The 22,594-nt window shown below is 37.0% G+C and overlaps 1 protein-coding gene across 4 annotated transcripts in view; it reads left to right on the forward strand.

Moving 5' to 3' along the window:
- TBCEL (tubulin folding cofactor E like) overlaps positions 1-22,594 on the forward strand; it is a 72,752-nt gene that overhangs the window by 9,721 nt on the left and 40,437 nt on the right. For 2 of the 4 annotated variants that reach the window (XM_060103321.1, XM_060103324.1), the window contains exons 2-6: positions 2,170-2,420; positions 11,391-11,540; positions 13,212-13,351; positions 19,263-19,444; positions 20,738-20,994. In XM_060103321.1, the coding sequence (XP_059959304.1) occupies positions 11,408-11,540; positions 13,212-13,351; positions 19,263-19,444; positions 20,738-20,994 (712 nt within the window). In that variant the 5' untranslated portion in view covers positions 2,170-2,420; positions 11,391-11,407. Of the gene's footprint in view, positions 1-2,169; positions 2,421-9,411; positions 9,638-11,390; positions 11,541-13,211; positions 13,352-19,262; positions 19,445-20,737; positions 20,995-22,594 lie in introns of those variants that run through there. The other 2 variants (XM_060103322.1, XM_060103320.1) reach the window with 2 other exon arrangements.

Below are 22,594 nucleotides of genomic sequence, written 5' to 3' on the forward strand. Positions count from 1 at the left end.
CATACTTCACTTAGTGTTATGTCTTCAAGGCTCATCCATGTTGTAGCATGTGTCAGAATTGACTTTTCAAAGCTGAGTAATATTCCATTGTATGTACATACTACATTTTGCTTATCCATTCATCTGCCTATGGGTATTTGGATTGTTTCCATCCTTTGGCTATTGTGAATAATGCTGCTATGAATATTGGTGTACAAATAGCTATTCAAGTCCCTGCTTTCAGTTCTTTTGGTATATACCTAGAAGTGGGATTTCTGGATCATATGGTAAATCCATGTTTAATCTTTTGAGGCACTGTCACACTGTTTCCTACAGTAGCTGCACCATTTTACAGTCTCACCAGCAATGTGCATATATTCCTCTTTAGTTACTACACTGTGCCTATTGGTCTGAAGTATGGCAGAAATTACTAACTCTTGCGTATAAGACATATAATATAGTATAGATACCAAAGTTATATATCCAGTATTAAATCTACTGTGGCTGTAGTTTTTGCAGAAGAATTTAGCTTGTGCTCAGAAGCAAGTATTTCTGACTCTGTTACTGATTCATTGCCCTATCATGTGATCTCTTACTTTTGGAATCCCCATGGAGAGGTAGACATAATTAGTAATTCAGTGGTGGCTATGATGCATTTTTGTTTGTAACTACTCTGAGCTGAGTTTATTGATACACCTGCTTTTCATACTTTATAAAATGCATTTGATATTTGATATATCAGAAGTGATTAGAAAACTCACTGATTAGCATATTTATTGAGTGCCAATTATGTGCAAAGTTCCTGTTCATGATAGAAAGAATCATTGTGATATGGTTCTTACCCTCAAGAGCTATACAGTCTAAAGATATTAAACAAACAAAGAAAATCACAACACTATGCATGAGTTAATAATGGGACAAAAATGAAAAGAAGCCATGCCAATATGTGATTGATTAATTGCCCACTGAATATTTTAGGCAGTAAATATTTACCATGAGCTCAGCTCAAAGGAAACAGATCATTATGGCAGGAGGTATCTGAAAAGGCTTCATCTCCGAAGTATATTCTGAGTAGGGCCTTGAAGTATGCATAAAATTTAGACAGGTGGAGAAGGGAAGATCTTCTAGTTAAGGAGGAGTGACATTACAAATGTCAGACATTTTACTGCCTGAATCATTCATTGGCATTAATTAGCATAGGCCCAGGACCAAAAAATATTAGATCAAATCTGTTTAGCAAAATTTGTAAATAAGTCCCCAGCCCTACATTAATGCTGCCATGCTCACTGGGTGGTGATGGGAGTAGTAACGGTGGTAGCAGTAGCAGTAGGAGTAATAGTAAGCCAGTATTTAGTGAGTACTCTCCATGTGCCAAGCACTGAATGAAACCTGTTTTACCCATGTTATCTCCATTCATTCAGCAACCCTATGAGCTAGGAGGTAGGGGCTATCTGTTACCCCTCTTAGAAGTGAGGCAGTGGAGACTTAGGAACCAAAGTAACTTCCCTGTAGTCAAATGGAGTGGTGGAGTCAGTCATGATTTACATCCCGGCAGTTTGGTTCTAGAACCAGCACTTAGTACCACTAGGCAGTATCACCATAGGGCAATAATACGACTATAGCACTAAATATGGAAAGGGCTAGTGAATTTTTTTAATAACCTGTAAACTTTGGCAACCTCTCTGTGTGGTTGATGTTTACATTCTGGCAATTCTTTGCTGTGAGCCAGAATGGTCTGTAAACTCTAGAAGGCTGCAGGGTGATGAACTAGTAGTCCGTTCCTAATGAGGCCTTGCTTTAACTTGATAGCCTCTGTAGTTACTCACAAGTAGAGATGATGGGGTAATCTGTTCTATAAACAGCTGAGTTTATAGAAGAGATTGACCTTAAACTTGTGTATTCACAGCTGAAAGATAGCATGTGTATACAATTTTCTCCTGATGAAAACCAATCCTTTCAAGAAACTAATATTTATTGCTTTTTGGCAGGAAAGGGAAGTTGAGAATATTTCTCCCCCTTTGGTGACTAGACCAATCAGTACTGCTGCTTAGTTTTGTGGTTCAGTTACTTTGACATGGTTACAAGAGGTATTTTGGCTGTAATGATTTTCATAAATTTTAATAAGTTGTGTTTCTATGATTTGTGCATGATGCTACATACTGTTGACGTGAATTTTTTTTTTTTCTTTAGTGAAGACAGCATGGCTCAACAGATTAGGGATACAGAAAGTATGACTTAGCCTGCTGGTTGGGCCACGGAAACCTGAGCAAGTCACCTCAGTTTCACGTCCTGTAAACAGAGATAAGTGTCAGTTTGTCTGTTTCAGAAGATGGTTGTGGAAAATTACTAGTTTTTCAAATGATTGTTAATCTCAGTTTGGGGACATTCGGCTTTTGGGGAGCATCGATTCAAGAGTAAATGTTACTACTCCTGAATTTTGAGTAAGTGCAACATAAAAGCCTTGAGATTTTCCCAAATTGGATCTGGGCCACATAGAGAGGTAGGGATGGATGCAGACTTGTTTGGGAAGGGGTTGGGAAGGGGGATAAGGGCGGACTCTCCTTGGAATTTATTGAAGTAAGGGGTGTGGTGAATATTAAAGTTTTTATGTTGTTCTTGTGATTGCTGGAAGTTGGTGGAAAGTGCTTTTCTGCATTCTAAAATGCCTAATTTCGTAGGGATATAGACAATTGGTGTAAGCCAACATTTCTGGACAGTTAGAAGCTACAGGAATTAAGAAGTTCTTAGAAATATTTTCACACAAAGAGGTACTTACATCTAAATAGCAGTATTTTCTTAAATTTTTTTCCTCTCAGATACTTTCTCATCAAAATAATAAAATTCTTGGGCTAGTGCATTTGGATCAGAAATTTTGAGTGCTACGTAGAATAGACTACTAGCGTGAGAATCAGTCCTGTTTGCTAATTTGCAGTTGTAGATGAGAAAACTTGGTCTTTTGTCCAACATCAAATGTACCTTGTGTGCAGCATAGTTCTTTAGTAGAAAATACAGACAGCTCTGGGGCTGTACTCACTGATAACGTAGAGTCACAGTTTTAGGTATTTTGGTGCCACTAATATAATGAAATAAAGAATTTGGATTAGATATTTTAATACCTGTGGTACTTTTAAGGAGAAGCATAGTGCTGTGATAAGTGAAGAGGGTAACAGTGCCCTACTAATAGCCCAATTCAAGGACTAACCAGGAGTCTGAATTCACATTTCATTTGGCAATGTTGGATTTAAAAAAAAAAATTTTTTTTAATTAAAAAAAAATCTACCAAGAAAAGTTGATGTGCTACATTATTTCACTTGGATATAGTTTAGTATACAGTTGAGAAGGAGACTGAGAAATAGGGTGGTTCATAGTAGGGTGTGAAGTCATGGTGGTGTGGTATGTTATGATAATGGACTTATCAGCTACACTCAAGTTTTGCACTTGGCATACTCAGAATCAATTTGTGAATTAGTAAACTATAATTCTACAGAAGAGTTCTGAAAGGTTATTAGAATTAATTAATTTTCCTTACTTTTCATCCCAAGAAGGCATCCACTTAGGTATATTACATAATGCTCAAGGAGGTAACTGAGATAGAATTGCAGGTATATGTACTTTATGATAAGTGAAGGTAGAAGTGCCATACAGAATGAGACTGTCTAGCCTAAGTATGTTGACTTGGACAATGTGTTTAATGTGTTTTTATGGGAGAGATTGCTGTCATTCATGAGTTCAGCTGCAAAAGCTTGTTAATGGAATACTCTACAGACTTTAAAAATCATTGTATATGTATATGTTTATGGATATAGAAAGCTTTTCATGAGCTGTTTAGTGAAAAGGGAGGTTACAGAGCTCTGTATCTAAAAGTAATTTAATCTTTGTGTAAAAATCATGTATCTACATAGTATGGAAAAAATGGTCTGAAAAAATATACACCATAAAGTGCATCCTCAGGCTTTTAATCTACTCTCTAAATCTGTCAACCAAAGCTTCCTGGTATGGCTGTGGCTCTAAATATGCTTCAGATAAGAAAAGCTTTTTAGTAACACTTACTTACATGCTTAGCTTAGCTAATGAAAAGTGAAACTACATCTACATGGAGTTATAGGTTTTTTGCTTATTTTCAGTTGTTAATTTTTAAAAATTCAGAATGTGTATCGCTACTATTTTTAAAGCAGTTATTTAGAAAAAAGCTTATCAATAGATTCCTTTTTCTTTATTTTTTAATTTAATTTTAAATTGAATTATAGTTGATTTACAGTGTAGTGCTAATTTTTGCTGTACAGCAAACTGACTCAGTTATACACATATATATATTCTTTTTTAATACTCTTTTCCATTATGGTTTATCTCAGGAGATTGGATATAGTTCCCTGTGCTATACAGTAGGACCTTGTTGTTTATCCATCCTAAATTTAATAGTTTGCATCTACTAACCCCAAACTCCCAGTCAATCCCACCCCCGTTGGCAACCACAAGTCAGTTCTCTATGTCTGCAAGTCTGTTGCTGTTTTGTAGATAAGTTCATTTGTGCCATATTTTAGATTCCACATATAAGTGATATCATATGGTATGTGTCTTTCTCTTTCTGACTTCGCTTAGTATGATAATCTCTAGCTGCATCCATGTCACTGCAAATGGCATTATTTTGTTCTTTTTTATGGCTGAGTAGTATTCCATTGTCTGTATGCACCACATCTTCTTTATCCATTCCTTTATTTGTTCATTCATTTTTACCTTTCCTGGAGGTAAAAATATGTAAAATACACATATACTTTCCCAGAGTAATTATGTTTTATTGGGTACACTTTTGCTGAGGATCAGAAAGATTTAGGAAACAAAACAACAAACTAAAGTCCCAGCTACCTAAAATGTCCAAGAATCTGGCAGGGTTTAGATATAGTCGAGGTCTTTCACAAAAGGAAGCTTTGCAGGGATGAGGTTAGGAGTCCATAAAGTAAAAGTTAAATGGGCTTAAAGAAAAAAAAACTTCCAAAAATTGAGAAAGCTAGTAATACTAAGAGATTCTTTGACGCTATCCAGATTTTCCTCCTTAGCTTTGGTTTTTTTTGTTCTTTTAAAATTTATTTATTTTTGGATTTTATTTTATTTTATTTTTTTATACAGCAGGTTCTTATTAGTTATCTGTTTTATACATTTAGTGTATATATGTCAATCCCAATCTCCCAATTCATCCCACCACCACTCCCCTCTCCCCCCACTTTCCCTGCCCTGGTATCCAAACATTTGTTCTCTACATCTTGTCTCCAATTTCTGCCTTGCAAACCGGTTCATCTGTGCCATTTTTCTAGATTCCACATATATGCATTAATATATGATATTTGTTTTTCTTAGCTTTGTTTTGTTCGTTTTTTGACCTGCTCCATGCCCCTACCCGGCAAACTCAGCCTATAAATTCCTCTTTTGTTCTTTTAAAAAAATAACAAGATATAACAGCTCTCTCTCTCTCTCTGAACACTTGGTTTTAATTCATCAACTGTCCCATCTCTTCAGTTTTCATCTAAGCTTCTCAAAGGCATGGTCTATACTTACTGTCTTCATTTATTTACTTCCTTAACCCCCTAAACTATGGTTTCTACTCCCTTGTCTGTACTGAAAGTGCTTCCACTAAGGTAAACAAACTCCTACGTGCCCAGTCCGTTAGGGATTTTAAAATTCTCATCATTTTTGACCCCTTGATATTCTACATAAAGATCGGTCACCCCCATCCGTGCACAATATTCACAGCAGTCTATCAAAACTTTTCTTACTTTTATCTCTATAGGATAAAGTCAAACCTGAGCAAGATCCGGCATGAGCTGACCACTGTCCACCTTTCAGTCGAATCTCCTGTCTCCCCTGCTCCCCACAGATACTTTATGTTGTAGCAATACCGCTTAATGTCTCTTGTGCTGGTTTATCTTCTGTTGTTTCCTGTGCCTGAAATGCTCTTCTCCACCCTGTTAACCTAACCTTTGTTATCTTTCAAAATGGCTCAGGATTCACCTCCTACTTCCTTGATCATACTTCCCAAAAGTTAATCGCTTCTTGTGTTTGAATTCACTATTTCTGGGTGGCTTATTTCAGGTATGCATTATCTCCCTGTGTTTCCCTCTAGGTTTTGGATGCCCTGAGGGCAGCATTTGGATTTTATTCATTCTTACTTTCTTTAGTATTTAGTTTGGCACAGATTGAGTGTCTGGTTCCTGTTTGTTGAATGGAATCACACGAGACTGTAAGCTTTGTGAGGGCACACATTTTATGAATAAATGGGCAAATAAGCCTAATTGGAACCACTTGATAAGGTGCAAAAAAGAGAGAAAACTAGATATATTTGTTGTCTGCATTTTTATTAAACAAGTGGTAAAGAAATTCTTATTCTCAGATTGTGTTGTAAAGGAAATAGGCACCTGAGAAGAGAAAAATGCCTGGAATGAAATGTCATCTGACCAAAGGAACCCTAAGGTGAAATTGTTGAGCCTTTGGCCAAAATGTTTAACCTAAGTTTTATTTTCACATATTTGGTAGCAAAATATTGGGAGGTAGCTTTTAGAGTGTGGTTTTTTCTGCCCTTCTCTGATGAATAGATGAGATTGGTTAGTTGTATATAAATGGGTCCATGTCAAATGACTGAAAATAATTTTAAGCTACTTAGGAGTGTTTTCCTCCTTTCTATTATTTTTATGCTATGAAAACTCTTCCTGGGTGTTTAGCCTCATCCTACATTAATGCATATTTTGAATCATTGCAATTTATTTTTTAGAACTCTAAGTCAGTTCCCAACTGTTTATTATTCCAGTAACTTGAATCTTGCTGTAGGAAGCCCCACTCTTTTGTTAGTCTCCACAGCAGGAGGCAACTGGGAGGCCTGAAGCTCCCCAGCATCTTTAGGCTATGGCTTTGTAACCTCTGCCTGCTGGGGCCCTTGTGGTTCCAGAGTCACAGTAGTTTGGATACCATTTGGGTAATTTGGATGAACTATTTGGGTAACTTTTATTAACACATTTAACTTGGCTAGCGAAGGAAGCAACATGGCAGATCTGAGGGTGTTCTTCCCACCCCTCTGTACACTTCATAGTGGAGCTTTTGCTTTGCCCTTGTTAAAGCCACGGTAATGACTATGAGAGTACCATGAATCATTTCCCCCTCTTCTTCTCAACCCTACCTCTCATTCTGATTGTAGTTTAGTTCTGAGGCTCAGATGTGTTTTGTTCTGCTTTCTTTTTCTTTACCAATGCTCTTTTACAAAAGTATTTCCATTTGGCCACCCATTTTATTTCTCTTTTCTTCCTCAATTCCCAATTCCTTTAAAAGTTAATATTATACATTTCACATGGTCAAGTTTGGCATTTTTTTCACAAGACAGCTGATAATAATGAGGACTTAAAAAACACTTTGACAAATTATTAGGTCATTCCCAGATAAATCACTTAAAAATGTTTTGTATTTTGAAAAGATAATGTATGGAAAAAAAGGGTGATGTATGCACCTGGTGAGTTCAGGCAGTTCAAATGGTTGAACAGTGAGAAGGAAATCTCCTTTTCACCTTATTCCTCATTTCCTCTCTTTGGAGTCAACCACAGGTATTAATTTTACTAATTTCTATTTTATCCTTCTGGAGGTAGTCTATGCATATATAGGCAGATAAACCTATTTTTTTATAAGATTTAAAATGCATGTTTTGGGACTCTGGGGTAGTACTTATATTTTTTGTAAGTTGTGAGTGAGGGTGGTAGTATTCACACTTTATGAAGTGTGGTACTTTACCACAAAATTTTTTGGTGAAGTAAATATTGATCTTGCATACCAGTGTAAGGCTATATCTTGCATCTCTTCTACTCTTCGTGGTCAGACATGGCCTATTTTCTGTTTCCAATTGTGTTGAGTTTCATACTAATTTTGACCTGACCTTGGGAACAGAAAGTACAAATTGATAGCTATTGAGGTTCCTTAGGTGACTGGGCTGAGCACCTTATCCTCCAACTTGCACTTTTATCAAGTGCTTTATGAAAGCATATTATAGTCAGGATTTGAGGCACAAAGGAGTTGAGATTTTCACAGGCACACTCCATGACTTGGAAATGGAACCAAGCAACATCACCCCAGATTCCTGGCTCCCTGGCTTTAAGCACCAATTCAGCACACTTTTACAAATGTATTAGACCTCTGCCAACTGTAGAAGGCAGTCAGATGTTATTTGACACTGGTTCTTTCCAGAAAGTCATAGATTACCCCTCCACCTCCAAAAAAAACCTTTTAAAAGTCTCCAGTTAAAGATCTTCTTCCGTCCTGTATGTCCTCATTTTTCAATCTATTTGGTTTTCAGTTTTCCTTTCCCACCTACTGTTCCTCCTCCAACTGCCCCAACAGATTTTGAGTAGATTTATGTCACTGATCCATTTTGCAATCTTAATGTTCTAATTCAAAACCCATGTATTATTGTGTACACTATCTGCATGCCTGGAATGCTGTTCCAATAGAGTATCCTGGAAAATGACCAATGAAGGTGACTGGCATTGCTTTTAAGTCTTTAGGGAAAAAAAAAAAAAAAGCAGACTATTTGGAAGAATTGTGAAAGCATGGGGCCATAAGGAGTAACTTCTAAGTTCCCATCATTGCTTGCTTACTAACACTTATTTTAACTTGCATATGTTTCTAACCTCACCATCCCTCATATCAATTTTAATAATGTAATCGCCAGTTATTTAACCTGCAAAAGCCAGTTTATTTGGGAATAGCCAGAGGATTTGCAATTTGAGATATGCCAACTGGGGCAGACCACAGGCAAATCCAGAGAACAAGGAAGGGGAACTTGCTTTTATAGGGGAAATGAGGGGAGGGGGAGTGTGTTATAACCAAAGAGTCCATTGGAGGAAGCTGGGAGTCCAAAGTATGGAGGTTGGTTGGGCTGCTGTGGCCTCCGATTGGCTGGGCTGTCACTGAGCAAAGAGTTTTCTTCTTCCCGCTGGATAGTAAAGCAGGCAACACTTTCCTGTCAGAGATGTAGGCCTGCATCTCTTCCCGTTTGGAGTAATTAATGTTGCGTGGCAAGGGTGAGGGATCTGCCTATAGGTCTGTCCAGACTCCAGTTTTAGCTGAGGTTTCTTTAATTCCACACTCAGCTTGTCTATATTTAAATTGTGTATAAGATTATTGCCCTTGGATTGAAGAGGTTGGAGTTTAAGTGATTCTGAAACTTCCAGTTAAAAGATGCTATTTAAACTCGGTGACTATTATTTTGACACTGACAGTTCAGCACCCTCCCACACACTTTTTATTCTTTTGAACTGCCAGTTGTATGGAAGATAGCAGTGTAACTTGTTTGACTTTTTGTTAACCATTTCTGAAAATTCTGTTGGCATTCTGCTTGAGACAGGTCTTTGATAAGAACTATGATGCCTGTTACTAGTGGCATAGCACCTGCTCTGTGTTATCTGCTGTTGGTGATGAGTTTACATTGAAAAAGAACCTTTCCACCTGAAAGTTCCTGGAGTCCTAGATGAACCCACACAGTTCACTTTTGACCCAGTGCTGGGATAGAGGACAGCAGCATATACTTACCACTGTGGATAGAAAGAACAAACTCTCTTGTCCTAAAACAGGCTCTGTTCTTAAGCTCCCAAATGATGACCCTGACCGAGGGCAGCCCTATATTTTCAAGGTAACTTGTGATATACTTGTTATGAAATGTATTACATAGTCTAAACTTTGATAAATTAAGTACAGGTAAAACTTCTGGACAAGTGCTCAGTGAGTGTCTGCTCTGTGTTCTAGGTATTTGTGAATTGATTTCACGAAGTACAATACTCGTGGTCCTGGTAGTAATCTAGAAAATGGGCCAAGTTTAAAGACCACTTTTATATTTATGCCCTTTTCAAATTCTTGTTACAAACCCAAGAGGAAAATTTTAGCTCATCCATAGTGGGAAAATTAAAGTAGAGAGAGGTTAGATAACTAGCTTATGTTTTACCCAGCTAGTAAATGACAGAGCCTAAGTTTTCTGTTTATGTGCCTTCTACCATACTACAACTTCCTTTTACAGTTAATAACATTTGTGTGTTTTAGAGCTTTACAAGAGCCCTATAATCTCAATAGTGCACTTGTACATTTTAGAGCTCTACAGTAATGCTGAACTCCAAGCAGTATAGATATTAATATCTTATTTTACAGAATAAGACGTTTGAGTCCCAGAGAAATACGCTGCCTTGCCTGATGGCACAGAACTATTAAGTGGTAGAACCGGGTGGGACTTAAACCCACTCCTGATCCTGAATCTTCTCTTTCTGATCAGCATACTGGAGGCTCGTGATTTTAGTTCTCAGCAACATTTATTGAGCCCTTACCGTGTGTAGCGTACTCTGCCAGATGCTGTGAATCAATACTGAAAAAGTAGAATCGCATAGCACTGCCCCCCTTCATAATGTAATGGTGGAATTAGGACAATCGCATGAGAAAAATACCTAACATTCAGTATAATTAAACTGTATAAGCAAAAGTAAACCAGTGCAGCATAGTGAAGTAAATATATCACCACCAATGGTAAACAGTTTGGAGTACTATATGGGTAGTACCAAACAGCCTTTTAGAAGTTTTTTTAATGCTCATTCCTGCTGGTTTTTCCTAGGACCAGGTACCAGTAGTCATTCTCAGACTCTCCAGCTGTACTTGCTGCTTCTCTATAATCTATAACCGTATTCAGTTCTCTCCTATTGTAAGAGGAAAAATCTTAGCAATTTCCCCCTCCTGTACTCTCTCCTGTTCCTGCCTACCTTATCAGCCCACCTTTTTCCTCCCCTTCTCACCAAAACTTCTCAAAATGTTGGCTATACACTTCACTCTCTGATCATCCCTTTTACTTTTCCGTCATGGCTTTGCTTCCTCTGCCTGTATCTTAAATATCAGTGTCCCAGAGAGTTCTAGTGCCCTACTATTCTTATTCATGATATTTCCTGATGAGGTCCAAATCTTCTCCTCTAGCTCACATTTCTCACCCAACTTCAGACTGTTCCCCTGAAAGAGAGGCCTCAGATTGAACATGTATAAAAGAGAATTCATCAGTTTCCTCCTTAAAACTAGATCTCTCCTTATTTTCTTTTTTCTTAGCTGTGTCACTAGTCACCTAGTCACCTGTACTAGAAACCTGGGGGTCAGCCTTGACTCCACCTTCCCCTCAGCCCCTATAACTCCTGAAAAGCTTGCTTTCTAAGTTGATCTTAAATCTATCTGTACTACCACTGAACCACTTTGGACCCTCATCATCTTTCCCCTGTATTTTTGCAGCATCTAACTCTTCTCCCTGCCTGTCTTATGTGTATGCAGTGCCTAGCTTAGTACCTTATAAATAATTGATTCTCAGTAAATATTTCTTGTATGAGTAAATAAACAAATTTTGATGATTTCTTGGTTTCTTGTAGAATTTTAGGAAAGGAAGATGGATCAACCTAGTGGGAGGAGTTTTATGCAAGTATTATGTGAAAAATATAGTCCTGAAAACTTTCCTTACCGCCGTGGTCCTGGGATGGGAGTCCATGTCCCAGCCACACCTCAGGGCTCTCCTATGAAAGGTAAGAAAGATGGGGCCTAAAACATTTTTTTTACTGGAGCTTACTTAGGACATTAAACCAGAATATTGCCTTATTTGTAAATGATTCCCTTTATTTTGAATTATGAGTTGAATAGTCTTTCTCCCTTGCTATGATTTCAGTTGTTTTGAAAACCTGAAAGGATTTATTTTCCTGCAGATTGGCCAAAAGGCATTTTAGTTGCACTCATAGGGTGAGAGCAATATTTGACTGATAATATTTCAAGGAACTTGGAGGGTGCAGATAGTACAAGCCTGGCCTGTACCCTCAGTGACCTTACAGCTTATTGGATTACAACATATTCACATTTACAAAAATATATAATAACACAAGGTAGTTTATATTGAGTCAAATGAACGGCACAGTGATGGGGAAAGAAATTTAGAGAGTTAATTTATATGATCAAGAAAGGGTTCAAAGCTGTGAGATTTGAACTAACCCTTCAAGAATGTAGAATTTGGTTAGAGAGGAGATAGACATTCTAGGAGGGGGATTATTATGTGAGCAAAGATCTACAACTAGAAACGTGCAAGGTGTTTTTGGTTTGCATTTTAGCTTAATGTTGTAATTAACTGTTAATTGGAAGTAGTTCTTTGTAGTGATGGGAGATGAATATTGAACAGTGTTTTAGTTCCTGTGTCCAAAGATTACTGAATGTTCATTATTTCTCAATGCAACTATCTTATCAATCCATATAAACTGAAACAGCAGAGAGAGTGGACTTCTTACTTGGTTGTTTTTTTCAGGATCCACTCCCATTCTGAGAAAATTGATTCTGTGAAAAGTACTAAGTTGAAAGTTCATATTATTTGAGGCTTCCATTAATGAAATATACTTTTGTGAGCCTTGGCTTTATACCAAATGGGAAAAGAGTGGTTGAATTCTCATATTCATCCTTTTTATTAGAGGTAGGAAGAGTGATTTTATTGACATATTTTTGAACAAGCAATAGTTTGACTGAATTCATTGAATGGTTTAAGACTCTAAAACATTTTCTCTCATTATAATTATATATTTTTAAAAGTCTAGTTTTCCTAAGGGACAAATTCTACATGGATATGAAAGGGGAATGATTGATGGACAAGTATGGGAGAAAGATATAGATTTTTAAATGGATCCACGTAAGCGTGGAAGATTCCTTGAGTGATATGAACTTGAAGAATAGAAGTGGTTTAGCAGATAGACTATCTAATGGTTTGAGATAATTTCCAAAGGCAACAAAAGGTGAAAATACAAATCAGACAGGGAGAAAAGAGCTATCCAGAATGATACTTTTGAACTAAATTAAAAAAAGAAAGAATTGAGGCCAGTAAGAACACGGTGGTAGCCCTGACATGAATCACATGGATCTAGTGTCACATGATAAGGTGACAACATGGATGATGGTTCTGTTTTTGGTAGTTGAGATAAACAATGCTGCCAGGAGGTGAAGCCTCCAGGACTTTCTGGGGGTACTGGTCTAGTACTTCTGACCTCCTGGGCCATATTTGGCTGTCTCCCCTTAGAATTCAGTACCCTTGGATCCCAACATATCTTGTATTTTCAAGGTCCTTGTGTAATTTCACACAATTTGATTTTGATTCCTGGTGGCTGAATGTATGTAGACAAGAATTAGGCTGACGTAGAAAGTATTTTGTTTCTCCCATGATTCAGATCGCCTCAACCTCCCAAGTGTACTGGTGTTGAACAGCTGTGGAATAACCTGTGCAGGAGATGAAAAAGAAATTGCTGCCTTCTGTGCTCATGTGTCAGAACTAGATCTTTCTGACAACAAACTCGAAGACTGGCACGAGGTAAAGTTTTTATACTGCTGCATTTTGGTGAAATGCAGCAATAACTCACTGTATTATTGTTTATGTTGTTACGTATGCTGCTGAATTCTGGTTCTCACTTGAGATTCTTCTCTGTATGTCTCAAGAGGAATAACTGACTCCTTCAACTGTTTCTATGGTGATTTTTCAATGAACTTTGCTATTGCTGATTTGTTTTTCATTAATATGAAAAGCACTGAGGAACTTTACTCCAGGCATCAAGAGGTTAATAAGACCACAGAGGTTTAGATTGCTAACAGTGCATTAAATTCTCTACTGTTTCACTAGTTTACACATCCTGTGCCCATTCTCTGCTACTACTTCAACATTTATTACTATAAATTGACATAAAAATTACTGGAGCTCAAAACTAAGGTTATAAAAATATTTATTCTTGTTACTGAAATTTATTCCAAATCTTTTAGAACTTTTCCTTATTTTAAGTCCACTGGTAACTTGACATAACTGATGCCTTTGACCTCAGAGTAACTGTAAGCCAAGTTGCACAAATAAAAGTATTATGACATTCTCTCTTATTATTATATATAACATTACCTACCTGATTATAACATGACCTGATAGAAGCTACCCTTAAGAATAAGAGAAAAATAGTTCTTCCTACTTAATTTCCTGCCTTAATTTAGGTTCTTATTTCCTGTTTGGAGTATTGGAAAAGTGTCCTAATGGGTTTTCCTGACTCTGGTTTTACTCTGCTTCCTCTAAGCTAACCTTCTACAGTGCTGTCAGACTCCTTTTAATACATGAAGTGTGGTTATGAAACTCTCCTACTTCAAGTCCCTTAGCTGCTTTTCACCACCTACAAACTATGGTCTGAACTCTCTAAGTGTGACCCTCTATCATACGGCCCTTTGCTATTTCTAGAGTTTTATCTCCATCTTTAGCCATGTGCTTTTCTTGCAGCTCATGATAAATCTGGACATGAAAAGCTTCCTTGCTTTTATTCATTCTAAATCTACTGTTCTCTTTCTCCTCTGTCTACCCAGTTGCTTCCTATGTATCTTTCAAGACTTGGCCCAAGTTGCTGTTCCTCTCAAACTTTCCCTGACTTTCACTCAGACAGAATTAGATTATCCTAACACCTGTATCATGTTGCTATAAAGGGATTCATTACAGTGTAGCACAATCACTTGCTTACTTGACAGTTTTCCTACTAGACCATGAGCTTATCCAGGGTTTTGTTTTTTATCATCAGCACTGGCATTCTAGGCATTCAAATGTTTGCTGAATGCCTTAATGAATAAATGATTGTATCTTAAGGTTTGATCAGGCCCACTTGTTCTAACTTTTCCTGTGATCTTAAGACATTCACTTAATTCTTTATCATCCATAAGACAGGACTGTTAATAAAATTAATCATCAAGACACTTTGATATTAAATATGATACAGGTTCTAAGATAGCTTTCTTGTTTAAGAAAAATCTATCTATAACCCATTTTTCTTTAGCTTTTCTTATATTCATCTATTTCATAATCTTGTTTAATCTGGTATCTGTGCTACCAGTTATATTTCCTATTTTTATTAAGATGTTTACCAAAATTCTTTGAGATGCACATCACTTGATTTCTAAGTCATGTGTTAATATATACAGATTTACTTGGCTGTTCCAAGAAACAATCTCTATTTGTCCATGTAATTATTCATTGAGTTACTTATCCAAACAACTGTTATAGTTCACTGTTCAACAAATTACAATCTGTGCCTTCTGGGTCCTTTGAGATGCTGAATTGACATGCATGCTCTGTCCACATGCACAGATGCAAAGAGAACGACCTTGCTCATCCTCCTTCTCTACAGTTCCCTCAGGAGTCCTCCTGAGTCTCTGGTGAGATTTCTGACCTGCATGGGTGACAAGTCAGACCAGCTCTTACCCTGAATCATTTCAGCTCCTATGTTCACAGGCTGATTGCCCTAAATTTATTTCTTTGGGAGTTAAAATTTCATAAAGGTGTTGTGCTTTGTGTTTTGACCTATACTTTGACCACATACATAAGCTTTTGCTAACTGGTAGAAACAGTTTAATAGTGATATAGTTGCTACCTCAGAAGAACAATGTGTGTCAACATGGATCAGAACACAAGAGTTTACACTAGGTAATTCAGTCTTTTCTCTGCTTAGACAAAGGTCTCCACTGAATATTTTCCAGCTCACATTGACAGATACAGCCAGAGGGTCACATGTTTATTTGTACTCTATTGGTGCTAGGTTTGTATATTCCTATAAGTACCCTATAGTCTGATTTCAGGCAGTTTTCAAATGAATGTTTGTTGCTGCTACCTTTCAGGTTTCCATTTATTTTTGTTTTCATCATTCCTTTATGTTTTGTCCTTAGCCTTAACTGTAGTTGGTCCCAATCTTCTAGAATATATATCAGAACACACAGAGATGGGAGAAGTACTGACAACGAAAGAATATTGATTTTTAGGATTGATTAAACTCTTTGCCAAGCTGCAAAATACCTCATAGGTCACAGTTTTAAGACATTACATTTCAACCCATTGCAACCCATGTATTTGATTACCCAGAATATCATTTGTCCCTGGCCATTAACTAAGTTTATTTCAGCCAGTATTTGATATACCAACGTGGAACAGAATAATCTAGTTGGTTCTTTTAGTGTTTTTGAATGATCTCTAATGTTATGAGTATCTTCTTTTATAGTTTAAACTACTGGCTGCTTTATATTCAGAGACTAATATAAATATGAGTGAGAAGTGTAATACTTTGGGGAGAGGCAAAGATTTGTCTCCGTCCATCTAAAACTGGGCATCTATGTATAAAAAAAAATGACGCATTTTTTAGCTTTTGATTTGAATTTTTTGGCTAAGTAGATTTTTGTCTGACTTTTCCCAAGGTACCTCTTTTTTCCTCCTTTCCTTATCAAAACCATTTTATAAAAGACATTACACTAAGCAGTTGAGAGGAGGGAGGAATTCACCATGGGTGAGATAGAGAATAGCTTGGGTATAAATTACAGATTGTTATCTTACTACCCTTTCCCCATTTTTCTTAAAACTTTAGTTTCTTCCTTTTCAAAAGTGAGAGTAGAGGGTCCTCTATTAAATCATAGAGTTTTGAAGATCTAAAAGGTGATCTAAGTTCATCTCCATGTTTCTGCACATGAGTGTCCTGAACTCACTCCAGCTAGAAGCGTCTTTATTTTTAGAATTTAAAAAAGAGAAGTCAGTATACTGCCCTAGACACTCACTGAATAATAATGGCCTTTACTATTAAGACATTTTCTACCATGAATAAATTTACCTGTGTAATGAATACAGTATTTTCCAGAATATTATCATTAATTTAAGGTTACACAAAATCCTTTTTAATTTTAACCTTTTAAAGAAAATATTTACTTCTAACATATATTATTTTTCCTGCTTGGATTATTAAACTATAGTCCAATTTTATCTTTTTTAGGATATTCTAGGGCTGATGAGTCATTATTTTAAATCTTTATTCTCATTGGACAGTAGTGCAGATGCAGACTATGCAGAAGATCACATCATGTATCTGCTAGCCTTGGGAATTCTTTCAGAAATTGCTTCAGAGACTCTGATAGTATCCACTTTGGGGGGTGTTTTCTTCTTTATTACAAAAATAAAATATGAAGGGTTGTGGTTAGTAAAGGTTTATGTGTTGTTTACTTAACTAGGGTTGTACCTATAATTAGCAGTTATTCTCCATGCTGTAGTTGGAGCACAATTCCTTTTCATCTTTTTTTTGCCCTTAAAAGAGGTGAAGCATAGCTAGTCATCATCTTATGTATGAAAGGCCTTCATATATTGGTATCCAGGTGGTAGACTGCAGTGAAGGATTGGTCCTTGTGTGGACTGTTTAGCTGTGTTGTGGCCACACACTAAACTCCAAATCCTAGCCATATATCACACAAATGCTTGTTACCATTTGGTCACAGAAGAGACCAAACAGGAGAATATATGCTGACTGGTATGAGTCTCTTACATTTTAAACTGAAGCCTAGTATATTTTCCTCTGAAAGATAGCTTAGTTATTCATTTATAAAATGAAAATAAATACGGTACTACTTCAGAGGATGTGTTAGAATAGATGAACTAGTGTGTGTGAAGAGCATTCCCTCTGAAATACTTCTCCGAACCTCCTTGGAATTAATTTACTTCTCACTGATTTTAGAGCTCCTAAACTGTACATTACATAGTACACAGACCTAATGTAAAGTGCAGACTCCCTTTTCTTTCTCCCCATAGTCCTTGACACTAGATACATTTTTGTCATTACCTATGGAGCTCTGAAAAGAAACAGGTATCCAGGTCTGAACCATGAAGCTCATCCCACCTGTGAAGCTTCTGATTCAGTAGTTTATGGTGGCTCCTGGGAATCAGTATATTTTTAAAATTCTACTAATGATTTTAAATATGACATATTTAAATAAATGTGATATGACATACAATCAGGGTTGAGATACTGGTTCATACTGTACATATCCTATTAGTCATAGTTACATTTATTAAATGGTTTTGTGCCATTAATTTAATCAACAAACGTTAAGTGCCCACTTTGCAGTAGTGAACCAGGTAAGTACTATCCCTGCTTTTACATTCTCTTGGGCAGTTGGTAAGGAAACAAGTTTCTAAAATACATACCAATCACTGTTAAGTACTTTACACATGTATCTCATCTAATCCTACCAACAATACTGTAAAATAGATGGGAACTGTTTTCTCTAGTTTACAAATAAGGAAACTGAGATTTGGAAAGTTTAAGTAACTTGTCAAACCACACAGCTAGGAGGTGTTAGAACCAGGTTTGAGTCCAGGTTTTCTGATTCTAAAACCAATCCTAACTATTCTGTTCTACTCCTTTTCTCATAACTTTTAGTTACCATGTTGCCTGGCTGATTGATGCTTAGTACATTTACTGGACTTCTAGTGTTTATATCATACTTGTTTAAGCTAGTTCTTCATGTTTTCTGGTTATATTTATGATTTACTTGTTGTGGTGTATTGGAAAGAACAGTGGCTCTGATTTTCAAATCCTAGATTTGCCTTTTGTGACTCTGAAACCTTACTCAAATTATTTAACATCTCCGAGCCTCAGTTTCCTCATTTATTAAAATAAAAGAATATTGGTTATCTTGCAAGCTGTTTTGAGAATTTAGTGAAATAAGTTATATTTTTAAAACCTAGTACAATGCAGAGCAAATAGTTAAGGTCAGTAAACAGTAAAGCTCATTTCCTTTTTTTTTTTTTCTACCAAGTTGCTAGCTAAATCATTAAATTGATGATCATGTTTTCTCTTTTGTAATGTAGTTACGGATGCTTTTTATTTCTGAGTAAATATAATTTAAAGTTTGGTACATCTTTGAACCAAGCCAAAACTGTTTTCTAAGAGATTGTGACTATGTGATCAATTTTGAATACCTGAATTGTTACCGTGTAGTCTTTAATAAACCTTCAGTTAGCCTTAATATTCTACTGAGGATGGAAGGAAGGAAATATTCAAAGAGAATTACTGTACATGACCCAATCCCAGCTCTTTAAAACTTGTAGCCTAAAATGTCATCTAAATGATCTTTTCTCCAAAATATCATGTAGTGATATCGAAGAGAATATTATACAGAGTAGAATCAAAAACTTTGCCAAAGGTAACATGGAAAATTTTTCTTTTCTACCATTAATTTTCAGTTATGCTACTATTTCATAGAAAGAGATTAAATTATTTGCCATGATTTGTCGCCATTATTTATGCCTCTCTGCGGGTACCATCACTAAATAGTACTCCATAATGCAAATGGCCCTTTGCCTGGAGACCCACTCACTTCGGTTTTCTTGAGTATGATTGTTGTTTAAAAGCTCTGATTACTGCCTGATATGCTTTTCCTTTTTTTCTCCACAGGTCAGTAAAATTGTGTCAAATGTTCCCCAGTTGGAGTTTCTAAACCTGAGTTCCAACCCTCTGAATTTATCGGTTTTAGAAAGAACGTGTGCTGGGTCCTTCTCCGGGGTTCGAAAACTTGTTCTCAACAACAGCAAAGCTTCTTGGGAGACAGTCCACACGATACTGCAGGAGTTACCAGAGTAAGCCCAGAGAGCATGATGGAGAGGGAGCCATGTTGCCGTCTGTGTTAGTACATAGAGTTACTGCTGGTCTCCCATCTCAGAAATACTAGAACTGCAGATTGAATGGAGAATGAGGTTAGAAAAATGAAGTAATTAAATGAGGCTGTGAGGGTAATCTAGTAGCATTTTCATTGGAATACTTGTTCAGTGTTGGGTAGCACCAAGACATGGGATATGTCATCCTTTGGCGAGAAGATATCCCTGAGAAGCACTTACCGTTTCGAGATCAACCCAACCTTTTTCCATTTTAATCTTCTGATTACCTGATTCCAGAATTTTGCCTTAGCACTTTTCTTTGGGAGGAAAAAAAAATCATAGTGTCTCTAAAATATATTAACACTCAGATGATTAAGTGCCTAGCTTGCATGATGGGAAAATGGACCTAGTATTCCTTTCAATAATTTAAGCAGGAAATTGTACTTTTGTTTGTCAGCTTAGAAATGCTCTGTTATGTTTTGCTTGTATCTATCTTTGAATATGCACATAAATATTAAAAGGAAGTAGTTTGAAGCTGTAGTCTCCTCGACTGTCTAAATATGGAAATTATGAAAGCCTTTCAGAATCTGGTCTCAGCTTACTCATTCCATCTTAGTTTCTCCCTCTCCCTCTAATGAGATTGGTTTTCTCACTGCATGCAACATCTAACATGGCGTGGAATGAGCTTTTAAATCCCAGTTCCACGTACTATCCTTATGACCTTTGATAAGCTCTTGTCTATAAAATGAACATAATTGTCTATAAAATTGCAGAAATAGAAGTACAGTCTATAAAGCACCTGCACAGGACCTGACACAGGGTAGGAATTCAATAAATGATAGTTATTACTCCTTTTTCTAAATACTTGTTCATGTTGTTCCTGGAATTTCCTTCTGTGTCCTCTCAATTTGCCCCAGTCTACCCCTTCTTCAAGGCCATGCTTCCTTTCCTGACTATTCCAACCACAATTTCAATCCTATTCCTATACGAAGTACTGTTGTACTTACAGTTAGTGCTGCTTCATTTAGCACTTATTTACTTAAGCACAAAATTAATTTAGTACTGGGTTATATCATTCTCTGCTGTTTTATGTATTTTAGGTTTTGTCTTCCCAGCTGTATTTTAAGCTTCAGAAAGACATCTTTGTAATTTTCTCTACAACACCTAGCAGAGTCTCATACATAGTAGGCGCTTATTTATTGAATGACTGAAAATAGGTGCAGAGTAGAAACTTAACTGCTTTAAACAATGAAATATTTCCTTTTTTCTCTGCAGTTTGGAAGAGCTCTTCCTGTGCCTTAATGACTATGAAACAGTGTCTTGTCCTTCTATTTGCTGTCCTTCTCTTAAGCTACTACATATAACAGACAATAACCTCCAACACTGGACTGAAATACGCAAGTTAGGAGTTATGTTTCCTTCACTGGATACCCTCGTCCTGGCCAACAACCATTTGAATGCTATTGAGGAGCCTGATGATTCATTGGCTAGGTTGTTTCCTAATCTGCGATCCATCAGCCTCCACAAGGCAGGTGAGGAACAGGCTTGTTCTCATTCTACATGCAGATTGATCTGAACTTATGCATGAAATACAGTGAAAGTGCATTTCTGTCAGTCACAGCTCTGCCTTCTTACCGGATGAATTTCAAGAGTGACATGCAGATGCCTCTTTTTAAAAAATAAATTTATTTATTTAATTTATTTATGTTTGGCTGCGTTTGGGTCTTCGTTGCTGCGCACGGGCTTTCTCTGCTTGCGGTGAGTGGGGGCTACTCTTCACTGCGGTGCGCGGGCTTCTCACTGTGGTGGCTTCTCTTGTTGCGGAGCTCGGGCTCTAGGCATATGGACTTCCGTAGCTGTGGCTTGCAGGCTCAGTAGTTGTGGCTCACGGGCTCTAGAGCACAGGCTCAGTAGTTGTGGCACACGGGCTTAGTTGCTCCGTGACATGTGGGATCTTCCCGGACCAGGGCTCGAACCTGTGTCCCCTGCACTGGCAGGCTGATTCTTAACCACTGCGCCACCAGGGAAGCCTGCAGATGCCTAATGATTAGCTAAATTTAATGCATTCATTTCCATAAATGCTCTGATAAATATCAGTATTTATCAAATATTTGTTTGGCATAGCATTATATTAGCTATTAATGTTTTGTATATTAAAGGGGTCATGTTATGAAAGGAGTGAAATGAAATTGATGAATTGGGTAGTAAAAGGCGGGTAAAAAGAGTACAGAGAATTACAGACTAGACTGTTTTGTCTTGATTTAGGTTGAGGAATCCCAACCTGCTATGGCTTTCAAATTCTCACATTCCTTTTCTAGTGTTTACATATAATTGACTACCAGTTTGTTGCCATCTGATTCTGTATATCACAGGAATGAATATTTTAGCCTATTTTTAAAAATTAATAAGCCTTATTTTTTAGAGTCTTTATATTCACAGCAAAACTGAGCAGAGAGTACACAGAGCTCCCGTATACTCCCTGCCCTACATGGGAACAACCTCCCCTGCTATCAACATCCCAGCACCTAAGTGACATCTTTCAGTTTACCTGCATTGACACGTCATCATCCAAAGGCCATGGTTTACATTAGGGCTCACTCCTGGTGTTGTACATTCTGCAGGTTTTGACAGATTTGTAATGACACACATTGTAGTATTGTACATAATATATAGTTTACTGCCCAAACCATCTTCTGTGCCCATTCATCCCTCCCTCCCCCCTAATCCCTGGCAAAGACTTATCTTTCTGCTATCTCCATAGTTTTGCCTCTTCCAGAATGTCATATGGTTGGAATCATACTGGCTTCTTTCACTTACTATTACATATTTAAATTTCCTCCATGCCTTTTCATGGCTTAATAGAATGTTCCTTTTTTAGCACTAAATAATATTCCATTGTCTGGATGTACCACAGTTTATTTATCCACTCACAAACTGAAGGACATCATGACTGCTTCCAAGTTTTGGTTTAATTAATAAAGCTGCTGTAAAACTCCATGTGCAGGTTTTTGTATGGACATAAGTTTTCAGTTCATTTGGGTGAATAACAAAGAGTGCAGTTGCTAGATCATATGGTAAGAGTACGTGTAGTTTTGAAATAAGCTGCTGAACTCTTTTCCAAAGTGGCTGTAT

Source organism: Mesoplodon densirostris, chromosome 7 (genome assembly GCF_025265405.1).
Source record: "Mesoplodon densirostris isolate mMesDen1 chromosome 7, mMesDen1 primary haplotype, whole genome shotgun sequence".
Taxonomy (NCBI): domain Eukaryota; kingdom Metazoa; phylum Chordata; class Mammalia; order Artiodactyla; family Ziphiidae; genus Mesoplodon; species Mesoplodon densirostris.